Source organism: Oreochromis niloticus, linkage group LG5 (assembly GCF_001858045.2).
Source record: "Oreochromis niloticus isolate F11D_XX linkage group LG5, O_niloticus_UMD_NMBU, whole genome shotgun sequence".
Lineage (NCBI taxonomy): Eukaryota > Metazoa > Chordata > Actinopteri > Cichliformes > Cichlidae > Oreochromis > Oreochromis niloticus.
The window spans coordinates 13497601-13511916 of NC_031970.2; the positions used below are offsets into that span (position 1 = coordinate 13497601).

General features: G+C 36.9%; 1 protein-coding gene across 14 annotated transcripts in view; it reads left to right on the forward strand.

Moving 5' to 3' along the window:
- The window catches only part of ptprt (protein tyrosine phosphatase receptor type T), a 294849-nt gene that overhangs the window by 139778 nt on the left and 140755 nt on the right, over positions 1 to 14316 (forward strand). For all 14 annotated transcript variants that reach the window (XM_025907164.1, XM_025907166.1, XM_025907170.1 and 11 more), the window contains exon 11: positions 10053 to 10162. In XM_025907164.1, coding sequence (XP_025762949.1) covers positions 10053 to 10162 — 110 coding nt within the window. The remainder of the gene's footprint in view (positions 1 to 10052; positions 10163 to 14316) is intronic.

A 14316-nucleotide genomic window follows, 5' to 3' on the forward strand; every position in this document is an offset into this window, starting at 1 on the left:
AGTGAAGCTTTTGCTCTCTCACATGCACATGCATAAACATATATGGTTTTCCAATTTTTTTTATTGTGCTTATACTATAAAATGGAAATAAACTTGAGCCTGTGTTTGGGGATTTGCAATTAAGATATGAAATTACTTTTCGCTTACTCACAAGGACCATGCTCTCCTAGTTTGTAAAAGTAATCTCAGGATAAGAGCAATTTTAATAATGTCCTCTTTAATTGTTTTACCTTTCAGATTAAAGCATATTAACATGCACATACACAGTCTATCAAATCACATTAAGTCATGAACGTTTTAGCTTTAGCTCACTGTGAGGCAACTACCACTATTAGGCTGACACATCTATTAGTGTAAGAACAGAAAAACAGTTTCATAGTGCCATGCTGCTAAGAAGATAAAGGTTTTTCATGTTTACTCTGCTTGATTATATTTGGCTTGAATACTAATTTTCTCATAAACTGGCTGGACTACCATTTATAAGCACTTTGCAAAATGTGCCTTTCTAACTTAAAGTTGTCTACAAATTATAATAACAATTACAGAAGAAGCAACAACAAGACTGCTGATGCAACTTGTGAAACATTGCTACCTTTCAAAGAGATTTACGATCCAGTATTATATATCCTATTTGATAAGCATTGCTTATCAAAGCCATTGCTCCTTGATAAAAAGATCGGCAGAAAGATGTTCTGTACAGTGATTAGAGTTATGAAGTAATACTAATGTTTTCCATCATCTCAATTAACAAGAATAACGCCTATAACTACAGTAACTATACACAAGATGGAAATCCCTTCTTAAAATTCTCTATATAGATAAAACCATTAAAAGCTACACTACACTAGAGCAGACAAAAATTAGGACCTTGCCTTTCCCTGTCAAACAGAGGCAGGTTCCCACTACATCACATCATGCCAGGACAATAACTTAATCACTACTATGTTTGTGTTCCTCAAGCTTGGTTCCTAAAGTGCCTGTTGTTTTTGACCACCTCCCATCGGGACTTCTAATCCATATGCAGCATAAATGCTGCTTTATCTCAGCCACCTGGTTCTGCCTCTCAGTGTATGCTGTCCCAGCTTGTGTCCTTTATACCATTACTATGTGCTGGACTGTCTGCAAGCCAATCCAACCTGGGTCCTGTTGGCTGTGGTGGCCTCTATCAGTCTGGTGTTTAGGGAGTGTTCATGTGTTTCCATGATCAGAGTTTTTGTCCTGTCTTTCAGGCTTGCTTTTTCTAGTTCCTGGTGTGTTTTTTTAATGTCCGTTACTTTCTTATGTATTTGTAACTGTCCTGCATGTCCACCAACCTGCCCTCTGGAAACCTAATGACCTACAGATGAAGGACTGAATTGGCTGAGTTGTAGCTTGTCTTGTAGTCAATTCAGGTGGTGCTCAGATTGACTCCCTGGTCTTAAGAGAGGTATATTGCTGTATCAACTAGTAGCTGGTGCTTTGACCCTCTGGTGCTGTTTCTAGTTTCTTTCTTAGCTGTGCTTGCCTACTGGCTACTGTGATGCCCAGGAGAAAAAAAAAAAACATGTTGTAAAGAGGGAGGTAATTTATCAGTAGTTCTGAGGTATTATATCCTTCATGATCAGAATGTCATTCTGTTAGCAAGCCAGAGTGTTTGCCTGTGCTGCTTTTTGATGTTTAAGGAGTGTTATTAGCTGTAGGCATGTGAGTAGGCATAGATCACATCAAATCCTCGTGCTGTCTAGCTCTTTATGACTGACACATATTGTTGGATGTTTGTTTGTAAGTACTGTTATGTTTGACTTGTTCTTTTTCTGTGATTGGCTTTTATGTCCACTAGCCACTTAACATTGTTGTTGTCTGACTCCTCTATCGCTCTGATGGTCTCCCAGTTTTTTTCAGCTTCAGCTGTGGGTGTGCTTGCCCTTGTGTTATTATCCCCTTGCAGCTGAGAGTAGAACCTGGAGCCATTTATTCTGTTGACCCTTGCTTTTCTGGTATATCTCTTTGGCCTGGTGGCCAGAGATGTGAGCCTTTGTTTGGCACTCTCTATATCACTTATGGAAATCTTGTTGTTCTTGTTAAGTGGAGATTATACTTTCTGAATCTCTGAGTCTGCATAGGTCCCCCTTGGGTCCCAGTGACATAATGCTGTCATAATGCTCTTTGGCTCCTCTCTTAATGTTCTAATGTCTTTGCAGGATTCCTTGATTTCAGTGTCCAGACTTCTTCTATATGGGGACCTATTTCTGCACACATTCTTGATCTTCATACCCCGGTGTTTCTAGGATTACTGTGGTAGTTATTACTCATTAATTTCTGTTATATTAGTAGAAGGGCTTGTGAGTAGAGCTCTGTTAATATCTCTAAGTATCTCTTATGGACTTTGTTTGTAAGTGTATTCTTGGGTGTGTGGCTGTCTTGAGTATTGCCATAATTTTCATCCTCAGCTCAGTAATGCACAGGAGTCATAGGAGGTCATTTTGGGCATCATATTATGGCAGGCTCTGACACCCACCACATTTACAGTTTGAGGACTGTGAACTGGATCTGAATGAAAGAGAGATGGACAGAAACAATATCTTGTTTTTAGAGTGAGCTGAAGGGACAGTAGCCTCAAGCAGAGGAAGAGTGTATGGGTACTAATTCTATAGTACTACAGTTCCATCTATTCGGGCATTGTACCAATGACTACACGACAAACAGGTAATAAATATGCTAACCTTAAATCCCTTTGTTTATATGTGCACAAATATCCAAACCACTGTTAAAGAGAAAGATGATCTCCTCACACAGACTATAATGACTGCAATTGAGATGACATAATCCTGTTATCATCACAGCAGGGTCTTTGTTTAAGATCAGAGTAGAAGGAAAAAAGACCGCAGCTCTGTTTTTGGTTTGTTTTCTTCAGAGCTTCACTTTTCAGAAAGGCAGTTTATCAGAGCACATTTAAAGTTGTAGAAGTGCATTTACATTTATGTGCTTTTAATCATTCTTATACTTTTATTTGATGTAAAAGTCAAATTTTCTAATCCTACAGGACAAAATCTTTACATGACAATATAACGAGAATTGTATTTTGGCATAATCGTATTTACCATTATTGACATCTTGAGATCAGGTTAAAAGTTTAACGAGACGCTACTGTGTATATTAAATGTTAAAGGAATCATTTAACATTTAATATTCCATAGATTAGATACATACAGTGGAGGAAATATTGATTTGATTCCCTGCTGAAATTGTAAGTTTGTTTACCTCCAAAGGAATGAACTGATTTTAATTTTATGCTAGTTTGTTCTTAATAGAAATGTATTAATTCAGTTCAGATTATCATGCATGAAATAAATCTCTGCATTTCCCTGGCTCTCATTTGTTTTGGGCTTTTTATTACATGAAAGACCTGATTGTTTATATGGAAATTTTGACTTTTAGTCATTGTTAGTGTCTGGGCTTGTAGCTGCTATTTTGAAGTAAGAGCAAATTCAAAAACAAAAACAAAAATGGTATCTATAAGTGATTTTGTGATGATGTCGACTACATGTATGTAAAACAGAAGAGAACAGTTGTATACAAGCCTGAATTTCTCCAAGGTAGTGCTTTCTTATATAAACTATTGCAACTTTTTTTTTGGTTCTTAGAATCAAACTGTAAAAGAAGGGATACAACTGAATTACTAATAAATAATGATGAATAGTATATTTATATAAATTGTTATTATGAATCTGTTTTCTGTATATCTGTTATGCAATCTGTATAAAAATGTCATCTATAATTTCTCCAGTCATCTTGTAAGAACAACTTTTTTAAAAATATCTTTTGGGATAAAAAACACAGTTTCATCTTATGTAGTATCTGCTACATTTAGTAATCTATGGCACATCAATAATTCATGATACATACATATTTTTATCTTCTTCGCGTTATTTAAGATAAAGGCTTAAACATGGAGTTTGATTTTGCTTACATCTGACTTGTTGGTCCTGTTCCCCGTTACACCCTCGTCTCTGATGTCGTTGCCCATGGTTGTGGGGATGTTGCGATGGAGAAAAATAGATTCTGTGGACAGGTGTGCTTTATACACATAACAAGTTGAGATCAGGAGTATCTGTTACTGACTGATTGATTGTAATCTGTGAGACTCATGGGCACACAGAAAAATTGTAGGAGCCAGAATTCTGTCTGATTTGTAAAGACTCAAACACTTATTTCACTCACTGATATGCAAATTATTTTATAATCTTAATATAATGTGTTGTTATTTTTTTTTTGGGGGGGGGCATTTTAATGCTTCTTTGCATTAAAATGAAATTACCATAAAAACAGAGAGTTAAATAGAGAATTAACTTCTTTGTAAGTGAGAAAACTTCAGGAGGGAATCAAATAAATATTTTTCCCACTCTATACATTCGTAATAGGAATTTTCACATGGATAAAACATTGGCTTTTATGAAGGGGATTATTTGTGGTCTGTTTGCCAAAAAGAAGTTTTTCAAATGATTCAAATCTTGCCCTTGTACTTTCTGAGGGGTTTCTAATTATAACTGCAAATACGGATCTGTCTTAAATCCTTGTATCACAATGAAAACTGAATCCAGCACTACTGCCAGTAAATCTTGCTTGATGCTTTTTGTCAAGATGAGTTTATTTGTTCCCCAGGAATCGAAACCTCTGTCTTGAACACCATGTGGAAGATAAGAATATTTATCTACCATGGACTATTTATATAAAATAGAACAGACTACATAACACTAAATAATACCCCCAAAAAGTGATTTTGTGAGATAATCACAAAATCACTTAGAGGGATGTTTTAAATGTGCTTTTGCTTGCAAACAGCTGCTACAAACTGAAACACTAACAAAGATTAAAAGTCAAAAGTTTCATATAAACAATCAGGTCTGTTGCATAATAAAGGGTGCAAGACAATTGAAAGCCAGGGATAAAATGCAGAGATTTATTTCATGCCAATAAAGATAAATTTGAACCAAACTTAGAAAACAAGAGAGGGTTAAGAGACAAAAAAAATGTGAATACAAAAGAAAGATTGAGAGAGATGGCAAGACAGGGGCACACACAGAAGAGAGAGCTGCTGGCGTAATAAAGCAGGCCATTCATCTTGCAGCATGATGGGACTTAATCAAGTTATGATTAATGTGTTACAGCTGCCATTATCTTTTCAATGAAGTCTGTATTCTTCTGTCCAAGCCCCCGAGGTACAGAGGAACACACAAACACACGCAAACCACAGCAGATACGGGGGTTTGTCATGTGAGTCATGCACACACTGGAAAGCAGCATACACAGATGTCATGGTACACACTGTGAGTAACAGAAGGCTCCTCACGTGCATTTGGGCGCACACACACACACAGTTGTGTTTTCATATCTTTGTGGGGACATCTAATTGACATAACGCTTTCCATAGCCGCTTACCCCTAACAAAAACCATCAAAAATGAATGGCTGACCCTGACCAAAACCTGACTGTAACTTTGACACTAAAACCACATTTTGAGTTTCCAAAAATTCCTTCAAACTTGTGGGGATGGGGATTTTGTCTCCATAATGGCTGTTGGTCCCCACAAGTATAGTGAACTTTCAACTTTTGGTCCCCACACAGATATGCAAACATGGTATACACACATACACAGACAGCAGAAACAACACACAGCAGTACCACACAAACATCCAACGATTTTCAGGTAGACACTGTGCATCATAAAAGATGAGAGTGCACACACACAGACACAGAAGTGAGTGATAAGGTGTTGAATAAAAATGGCAGCATTTAATTGCATTTCTTTGTTAGGGTAATTTGATATGCTCCACAGACTGGGCCCTTAATCAACACCTCGGAATTACTAATCAAAATATTCCTGTCAGACTTGTCTGATAGTTTACTAGTCTGTGTGCTTTCTGTTGTGCATCTCAGTAGCTGTGAGTCAGAATAGTTTGTGAATGAATTTTGGTCAAGAAATAGTTTCCAATAATCTTTATTTTTCCATGTGCCATTGTTGTGCTCTGCTCTGTGGGGGTTTTAAGGTACAAAACATTAACTCTGAGTTTTGGAGTCACACGCCATAATTTTTTAGTGTAATTGATAAATGGTCATACTGTTGATACAATATCATCTAACGTGTTATTTTCTCATGTAAGAAATAATAACACAAATATCTGTATTTAATAACCTATAGGTGTGAGCAGCTGAATTGCAATAAATGTTACTTTTTTTCACATCACCCTTTCTTTTAAGTATATTTTTAGGAAATGTTTTGTAGGAAATGTAGGAAATTTTTTTTTATCTTATAACAGGCAAAAGGGGGCCAAAACAACAAAATAACTTTAATATTTTTAAATATTGGGCACTGAATTGTGGATTGAAGTGTGGAGTTTTTAAATATAACCCTTTCAATTCAGAAGAACTGGTCTTTGTTGTGTTTGTCATGTCACAGTTTTATGGCTTTAAAAATAGCAGAAAAGGTTGGAAACTTCCCATACTGTGGGTTTTCCTAAACTGTTGGATGTTATAGAGAGAGATGGATAATGGCGGCCAGTTCTCAAGTGTAAAAGGACTAGCTGTGGCACATCCATCTTTGTTAGATTCAATTTGTGGCTGTAAACGGTGGAACTTTGCAGAATTTTTTTTCCAAAAAGCTTTTTTTTTTCAGTTGAGGGGCATCAGACTAAGGCAACTGTAAAAGCTTCCTGCAATTGTCAGACTCATTTCTGCCTTACCTGACAGGCATTTACCCAACACCGCCATTCACAATGACTTACAGTGAGTCCAACACCAACACAAGCTTAACTTTAATGTAAGCCAACATTATGTTCATCCAAGAACAATCAGAATTAAGGTCAGCATTAAATAAAATATCAGAATCGGATTCAGAGTACTTTAATAATCCCTAAGAACACTTTGTAGTGTGCAGTTGCTCCAAGACCATAAGAACAGTAACAAACTGAACTAAAATAAATAATACAATATATTACAAAGTTACAAAATTTAAGAAATGGCTTTAATGTATACTAATAGCTCAATTATAAATATCCATCCATCCATTCACTTCCGCTTATCCTTTCCAGGGTCGCGGGGGCGCTGGAGCCTATCCCAGCTGTCATAGGGCGAGAGGCGGGGTACACCCTGGACAGGTCGCCAGTCTGTCGCAGGGCCAACACACAGGGACAGACAACCATTCACGCTCATATTCACTCACACATTCACACCTAGTGACAATTTGGATTATCCAATTAACCTATCCCCTCAAACTGCATGTCTTTGGACGGTGGGAGGAAGCCAGAGTACCCGGAGGGAACCCACGCAAACACGGGGAGAACATGCAAACTCCACACAGAAAGACCCCGGCCTGATGGTGGAATTGAACTCAGGACCTTCTTGCTGTGCGGCAACAGTGCTAACCACCGTGCCGCCCAATATCCAGAATATTAAAATTATATATGATTGACATTTTACTCTAAACTGTAAAACTTTACTTGTCATATATGTATGTAAATAGTAAGTAGTCATGAAGAAAAAAGGAAAGCTGGAAAGAAAAATCTGAGGTTAAAGGCCTTATCCTGCCCTAAACAAAAGCAGGACTTGGTAGCAAAGCTTACTGATTTATGTTTTGGGAACTAGCTTCCTAAAATGAGACTAGAGAAAGAGATTAATGTCTCCAAACCAAGAGTAACAAGTATGCACACAGACACAAATGCACACATAGAAGCACACACATGAATTCTTGCACATTGCAGTTGGTTGTCCCTTCTGGCACACTGTCTCTTTCTTCTTATCATTTAGAACAATTCACACCCCTCAGTGTATGTACGTGCAACTGTGTGTAAGTATTGTGTTCAAGGGTCTAGTGCATGTGTCTGTGTGTAACTGCGTGTTTCTGCTTTTATGTGTAACACATTGTGTGAATTGGTGAGTTCGACTGTTTGACAGCTTCACTCCCAGATGAGATGTCTGACACCTCTTCTCTGTCTGTATACCTCCATGAAGACATGTGAAAGCCTGCCTCATCCTGAAAACCCCACTCATACACTCACACTCTTGTTGCTAGGTAGACTTTAATGAGTCAACTGTCTTTGTACACAAATAATCCTGTCTGCGCTTTCCTGTACAGACAGGATCCTCATTGCTCAGTATGTTTTGACCCCACAGCTTACAATTTGATTAACAACCTTTTACACTGATAACCATTCACTTCACTCCACCTCAGTGGATTTGAAATGCAGTGTACTCAAGCTGTTCGTAAACAGTTTTTTTTTCATATATATACAAAAAAAAACTGCAGTCCATAATAACATATTTACTCCCCAGCGATCAGATTTACTCCATCAGTTATTCAAATGTTCCATTGGCAGAATTTCTTAATTCACAACACAATCATAAAACAGTTTTGATTAATTAAAAACTGAAGCAATATTGAGGACATTGCTTTATAATAGACTAATAGATAGTAAAGTAATCCACCTTGAGACTAATAAATCCAGAAGAAATCACATCTTCTGAGCAAGTGTCAATACAGTCAACTGATCTTAGTTGAACTTAAGGGTTGTAAGTGAAGATGTGTTCATTACAATCAAAGAGCAGGATGGATACCAAATGTCTGGAAGAAGACAATTTAATGTAAAATATCCTTAAATAATAAGTACACAGAATGCGAGTCTTGCTGAACTTTGAATCAAATCATTAACACAGATAAAAGTTTCTCCCTTACTAGAGACAGTTGGTCCATTGACATTGAATTGGTAATTGACTTTGTAAGCTAATAAAATTTTATGTTTGAGGCTTTTCATTCCAGTGAGTTTGATTTGGATGTAGCGTTCCCAGCAGTGAGTCAGAAAATCTGCCCATAGCCCAAGAAAATCACAGTGGCTGCTGTCGTTTTTTTAATCTCAGCAGTTGTTCCATTATTCACTGACTACGGGGTGCTTCAAGATTTATCTCTACATGACATTATTACAGCTTGTCTGTCTCCCATTCATCTTATGATGACACTGGTTTCATTTTACAAATTACAGCTGAGCTGCACAATAATATGGCAAGTCGTAGGTTGTCGTTAAACTTTCAATATGTGTAGTAGATGTTGAACTGCTAATTAAGACAGAAGCTCTGTTTTACTTGCACATTTCTCAGGAAATCACATTATGTATGAAGTTATGTCCTCATTTTCATGTGATTAAACAGTTGATCAATATAGGCTGGCCGAGACTATATGTATGTTAAAAGAAGAATTCTTTTAACACAGACTGGTATTGCTGCATGTCAGCAAAATCTTTCATTCTTTCACACTATAAGAAATATTGTGAAATATCCTATCATACCTAATAGTTGCAAATGTCCTCCGTTTATCAAGTTTTCCAGATCAAACAGTGTTTCTCACACTGCCTCAAAGGGAGAAAAAAGCCTATAATTAAATTTCAGGTAATTGAATATTTCTACCTTCTGAGACATTTGAAACTTTTGGACTCAAGAAATTTAATTAAATCATGAGAAGCTGAACTGTATTTTAGTGTAATTTAATATACCTCTCTTTACTTCTGATTCTGATTCCATAGTTCTTTTTACTCCCTCCCTTTAATATTTAGATTCTCTGAACCTGAGATGTACTATTTAGTCATTACATTGCACATTGGCCTTTTTGCTTATATCTGTCTCAATTTGTGTTTTGGAACTGGTACTCTGTATTTGCGTGCTAACTGCTCTTTTGAGGATTATTAGAAATTGACTCAATGATGGTGTGGATTCATTTTCTGGAAAGTTGACTTTCCTTACAACCTAAGACATTTCAGTGAGACTGACAATTAGATGGTAATGTCAGAAAATAATGAACATTTTTATTTTTATTGTATTATTGTAATATAATTACTATAAATACATTTCATGCTCCTAAAATAGTTTAGAATCTCTGCTGTAATACCTGTACTTTATACTTTATAATACTTTTGCCACATACATATGTTTGCAAAGCAGTTATTTGAATATAATTTTATGTACATTCTTCAAATATGAGTACATATTTGTGTTGTAATGTACACTTTGTGTACTTGGTGTCTTCCCAGTGCCTGGATCAGTGCCAATGGAATCTCTGCAGAATACGCCATATGAAGAAAAGATCTTCATGCAGTGGAAAGCTCCCAATGAGACCAATGGAATCATCACATTGTATGAGGTCAGTGAAAGACTTCAAAGAACATTAATGGGAGTTTTAAAAATGAACAGATGCACGGGTAGATAGATTGAAGGAAGGACGAAAGCAAGGGAGGGAGGAAGGAAAATGAAATTTAAACATCCAGTTGCTTAAAAAACATCAAACATGAAAAATAACAAATACAGATGTAATTGGGCACACCACAGTAATATTGTAACAGAATTATGGAAAGGTGAAAAACTTGTAGTGATGTAACAGTTTCAAATTATTCTAACCACTCTGCATAGTGTATACTAAAGTACAAGGTATTGCTCAAAAGTACCCCAAAAGAAGTGCTGGTTCGCAGTCCTGCTGAAAAACCAATATATGTCTTTCCCTGTCTCCTATATCAAGATGCTTTAATGATTAAACGTATGAAAAACAGCAATTAGTAAAAAAGCAATTCTTTTTTTTAATGCATGACAATTTTTTCTTGAGTATCGGATCTTTACAAAAATCATGCAGACAAGTTCTGAGTCTGTGGTTGTGTTTTTGGATTTGCTGCATTATATTGACAGAGGGGTGCACGATTGTGTATTAGGCAAACTTGTCAGTTTTATATCATTAAGCACCAAGCTAACTTGTGAGAAGTATTTGTTCATCTGCCTTTAAATTTATATGAACTTCAGTGACACCCCAGTCTTAATTCATAGGGTTTAATGTGATATCAGCCCACCTTTTGCAGCTATAACAGCTTCAACTTTTCTGGGGAGGCTTTCCATAAAGTTAAGGAGTATGTTTATGGGAATTTTTGACCATTCTTCCAGAAGTGCATTTGTGAGGTCAGACACTGATGTCGGACAAGATGGCCTGGCTCACAGTCTCTGCTCTGTTGGGTTGAGGTCAGGACTCTGTGCAGTCCCCTCTCCACCAAATTTTATACTTGTCACAATACAGTCAAACAAGTACCATTCTCCTGGCATTTGGTTCCACTTTGTCGTAATCCCAGCAGTTTATGTAGTTTTGAAAATCAAGCATCTAAAGCCGAGGTGCCTGTTATTGTTTTATAAACACGCTGGGGGGAGCCTTAAATGTCAGGATACTGACAAATGAAATGACTTAAATGTAAGATACCTACATTATTTACATATAAAGAAAAATCAATCCTCATTATACTTTCTAAGATGTTTGTTAAATTTGCCAAATTCAGCCTGTAGCACATCGAAGGTTGCTAACAGGCACAACATTCAAGAGCTTTTACTCCCTAAACCGATATCTTTCTGGAATTAAACCACTGAGTTGTGACTACTGTAAAGCAGAGGGTTGCAAGCATGATCCCAGTTTGAGTCTGATCTTGTGTCTCATTTCACCTTGGCTGACCTTTTTTGCAGCTTTCTCTCTTACTACAGCTACAGAAACAATATTTGATTTGTTTGTTTCGAACCGAGATAGAGAAAGAATGCGGTTTAAGGAAAGAGAGGAACTCTTTAAAACACATTAATTTGTAAAACTAATTAGATAAGTCATGTTTAACGATATGAAATAAGACAATGAACTGAGAATAAAATATATAATTTTAAAAAATGATGTTCAGATTAATGTGGCGTTTAACTGAGGCACTCGAGGGCTTGAAACCAGTCTAGAAAATGTTGTTTTCTGTAGCATTACGATTCTCTTCATTTGTACTAAGGGGCTATCCCAAACCAAGGAACGCAGCCCCAAAGGAGGCTGTCATTATCCTTTTGGACCTACGTACATACAGTGTATACTGTATGTACGTATGTACGTAATAATGTATATTATCCATTAAACCGCTGTCTTCCGGTACAGCTGGATTGGGCTGGAGTATATACCAGCTAAGATGGGGCGAGAAAAGGGATATACCCTAGATAGGTTACTTATGACAGGGCTAACACAAACAACCATTCACAACCCACATTCACACATTTTGGCTTCTGGACTTTTGTAGCCAATTTCAAATCACCAGTTTAACTAATATTAATGTCTTTAGACTGTGGGAGGAAGCTGGTGTACCTGCAAAGTTCTAACTCCGCAAATGGATTCAAAACCAGGACTTTATTGCTACAAGGCAATGGTACTAACCATCACACCCCTGTGCCTTGTCCATTCTTCTGCTCCCTAGTGCCATATAGGAGAAAAAAATGCAATAATTAAAAAAAAAAAACCTTTTTAGCCAGAGGTCTTGTTTGTTTTTCATTCATATGGTCTTATTTTAAAACTAGGTGAAACAGGGAAATAAAAGAACAGTCTTTTCTCTCTAACCACTGACAGTTCATATTAGTATAAAATATATTTTTATCCACGAATAATTGACATATATGACCATAAATTCAGGATTTAATGTAAATTATCATAAAGGGAAAGTAGAAAGTCTAAGTTGCAAGATAAAGTGGGAGAAAGACAGTCTTTTATACAATGTTTGGAATTGAGTGAGATATGTGTGTGTGTGTGTGTGTGTGTGTGTGTGTGTGGACGTTTATTTGGGTTGAAGTTCAGTTGAGCCCTCTATCTAATGAATTATTGACCCGTTCTTGGTCTACTGTCTGCCTCTTATATCACTGCATCAAGGAGCTACCTCACATCAAGACCTGGAAGGGCCATTATTGTGTGCACGCCTGAAAGTGAGAGAGAATGAGCTACCAAGGAAGGAGATGTTGCTCTAAAAAAGACCAAGTAGTCTCCAAATGTGTGTATTAAGTGTATGAGGACTTTAAAGTGTGTAATCCATAAACTGTGAATAAAGGATAGATGTAACGACTATGACATAACCCACCAATTAGTGAAGGTCCACATTTAAACACTGAGGAGAGTGTTCTGACCATCAGTCTTTTTAAAAAAATAAATATTTATAAGAGATGTGGGATAATACTGACTGAGAAACTGAGAAAAGTATACCCTGACTTATTCTCTCCTTAACTATAATAAATAAAGACTATAAATTCATCAGAAAAGGTAGTTATTTCATCCATAAATCTAGTAACCAGGAGGTTTGTTCTGCCACAGACAACAACACTGGCTTTTGTCTTTATAACCTGACAGAATTCATTTTCACAGATAGAGTTACAATTTTTTTTCACCAGAAAAAGGTAGAATATTTGCTGTAGTTAAATATTAACCACACACTAAACAGATGTTACATTTATAAAGCTAGGTTGCTGTAGTTTAGATTAGTAACTAACATATTGTATATTTTAGCTGTAGATTATTCCACTTGTCTTGCAGATTTAAACATCTTGTAACACAGAAGGCAAATCTTATTTTAGGAGCATCTTCCAAACATATAATTATCCCTATTTTCTCTCAAACCCCTTATACTTACTACCATCAATCTCCAGTCTCTTCTCTCATTCTACACCTCTAAAAGACCCCTTAGTACCATGTCTGACACTTCCATTAGACCTCAACCCAGAGCCTGAAAAAACAAAACAAAAAAAATGTCCTCAGTCTATGAACCTCCTTGGGACCATCATCAGTTTCACCTTGTTTGATATTAATGAAATCAACACCAATCTAAGCTCTCTGCCCTCTCTGCCTGGTAGAGGCGGCACGACTCAGCATCATCTGTTAAACATATCAGAGCCTCAACATAATGCGCTGCTATTAGAGATAATTACTATAATTGCAGCTATTGACAGGATTAAAGGCATCATCTGCAACATCTAAAGGGCCTCTTGTTGTGTCCTATTCTGCTCTGTTGTCTCTTGTGTGTTCCTTTTTTCCCCCTCTGCGTCCTTTTCAGGATAGAAACCAGATGAATTACACCTAGGACAAAGAGGGGATTGAGGAGTATGGAGAAAAACTGGGGGGTGGGCTCAGGGTAGATTTGTGGAGGTGGCAAATGGTGCAGAGAGATAAGGAGAATGGGAAGAAGGAAGGCAGAAGTGAGAGAGAGAGAGATAAAGCATTCAGTGAGCAAGTAGAAATCTGACCAGAAGACATAGTTCTTACCATACAGCAAGATTACAGAAATTAATCAGTGTGCAAATATGATCACTCCATCTCTTGTATCTATTACCGTAATTGCAGCTAATTACAGGATTAAAGGACACATCTGGGTAAGATCTAAAGGGATCCCCCACTCCTCCCCCACTCCCTCTGGTGCTCCATTCATTTGAGAGAATAACGTCTGGAGAAAAAGGGATGCAAAAAGAAGGGTAATGTTTGGTTGCAGGTGA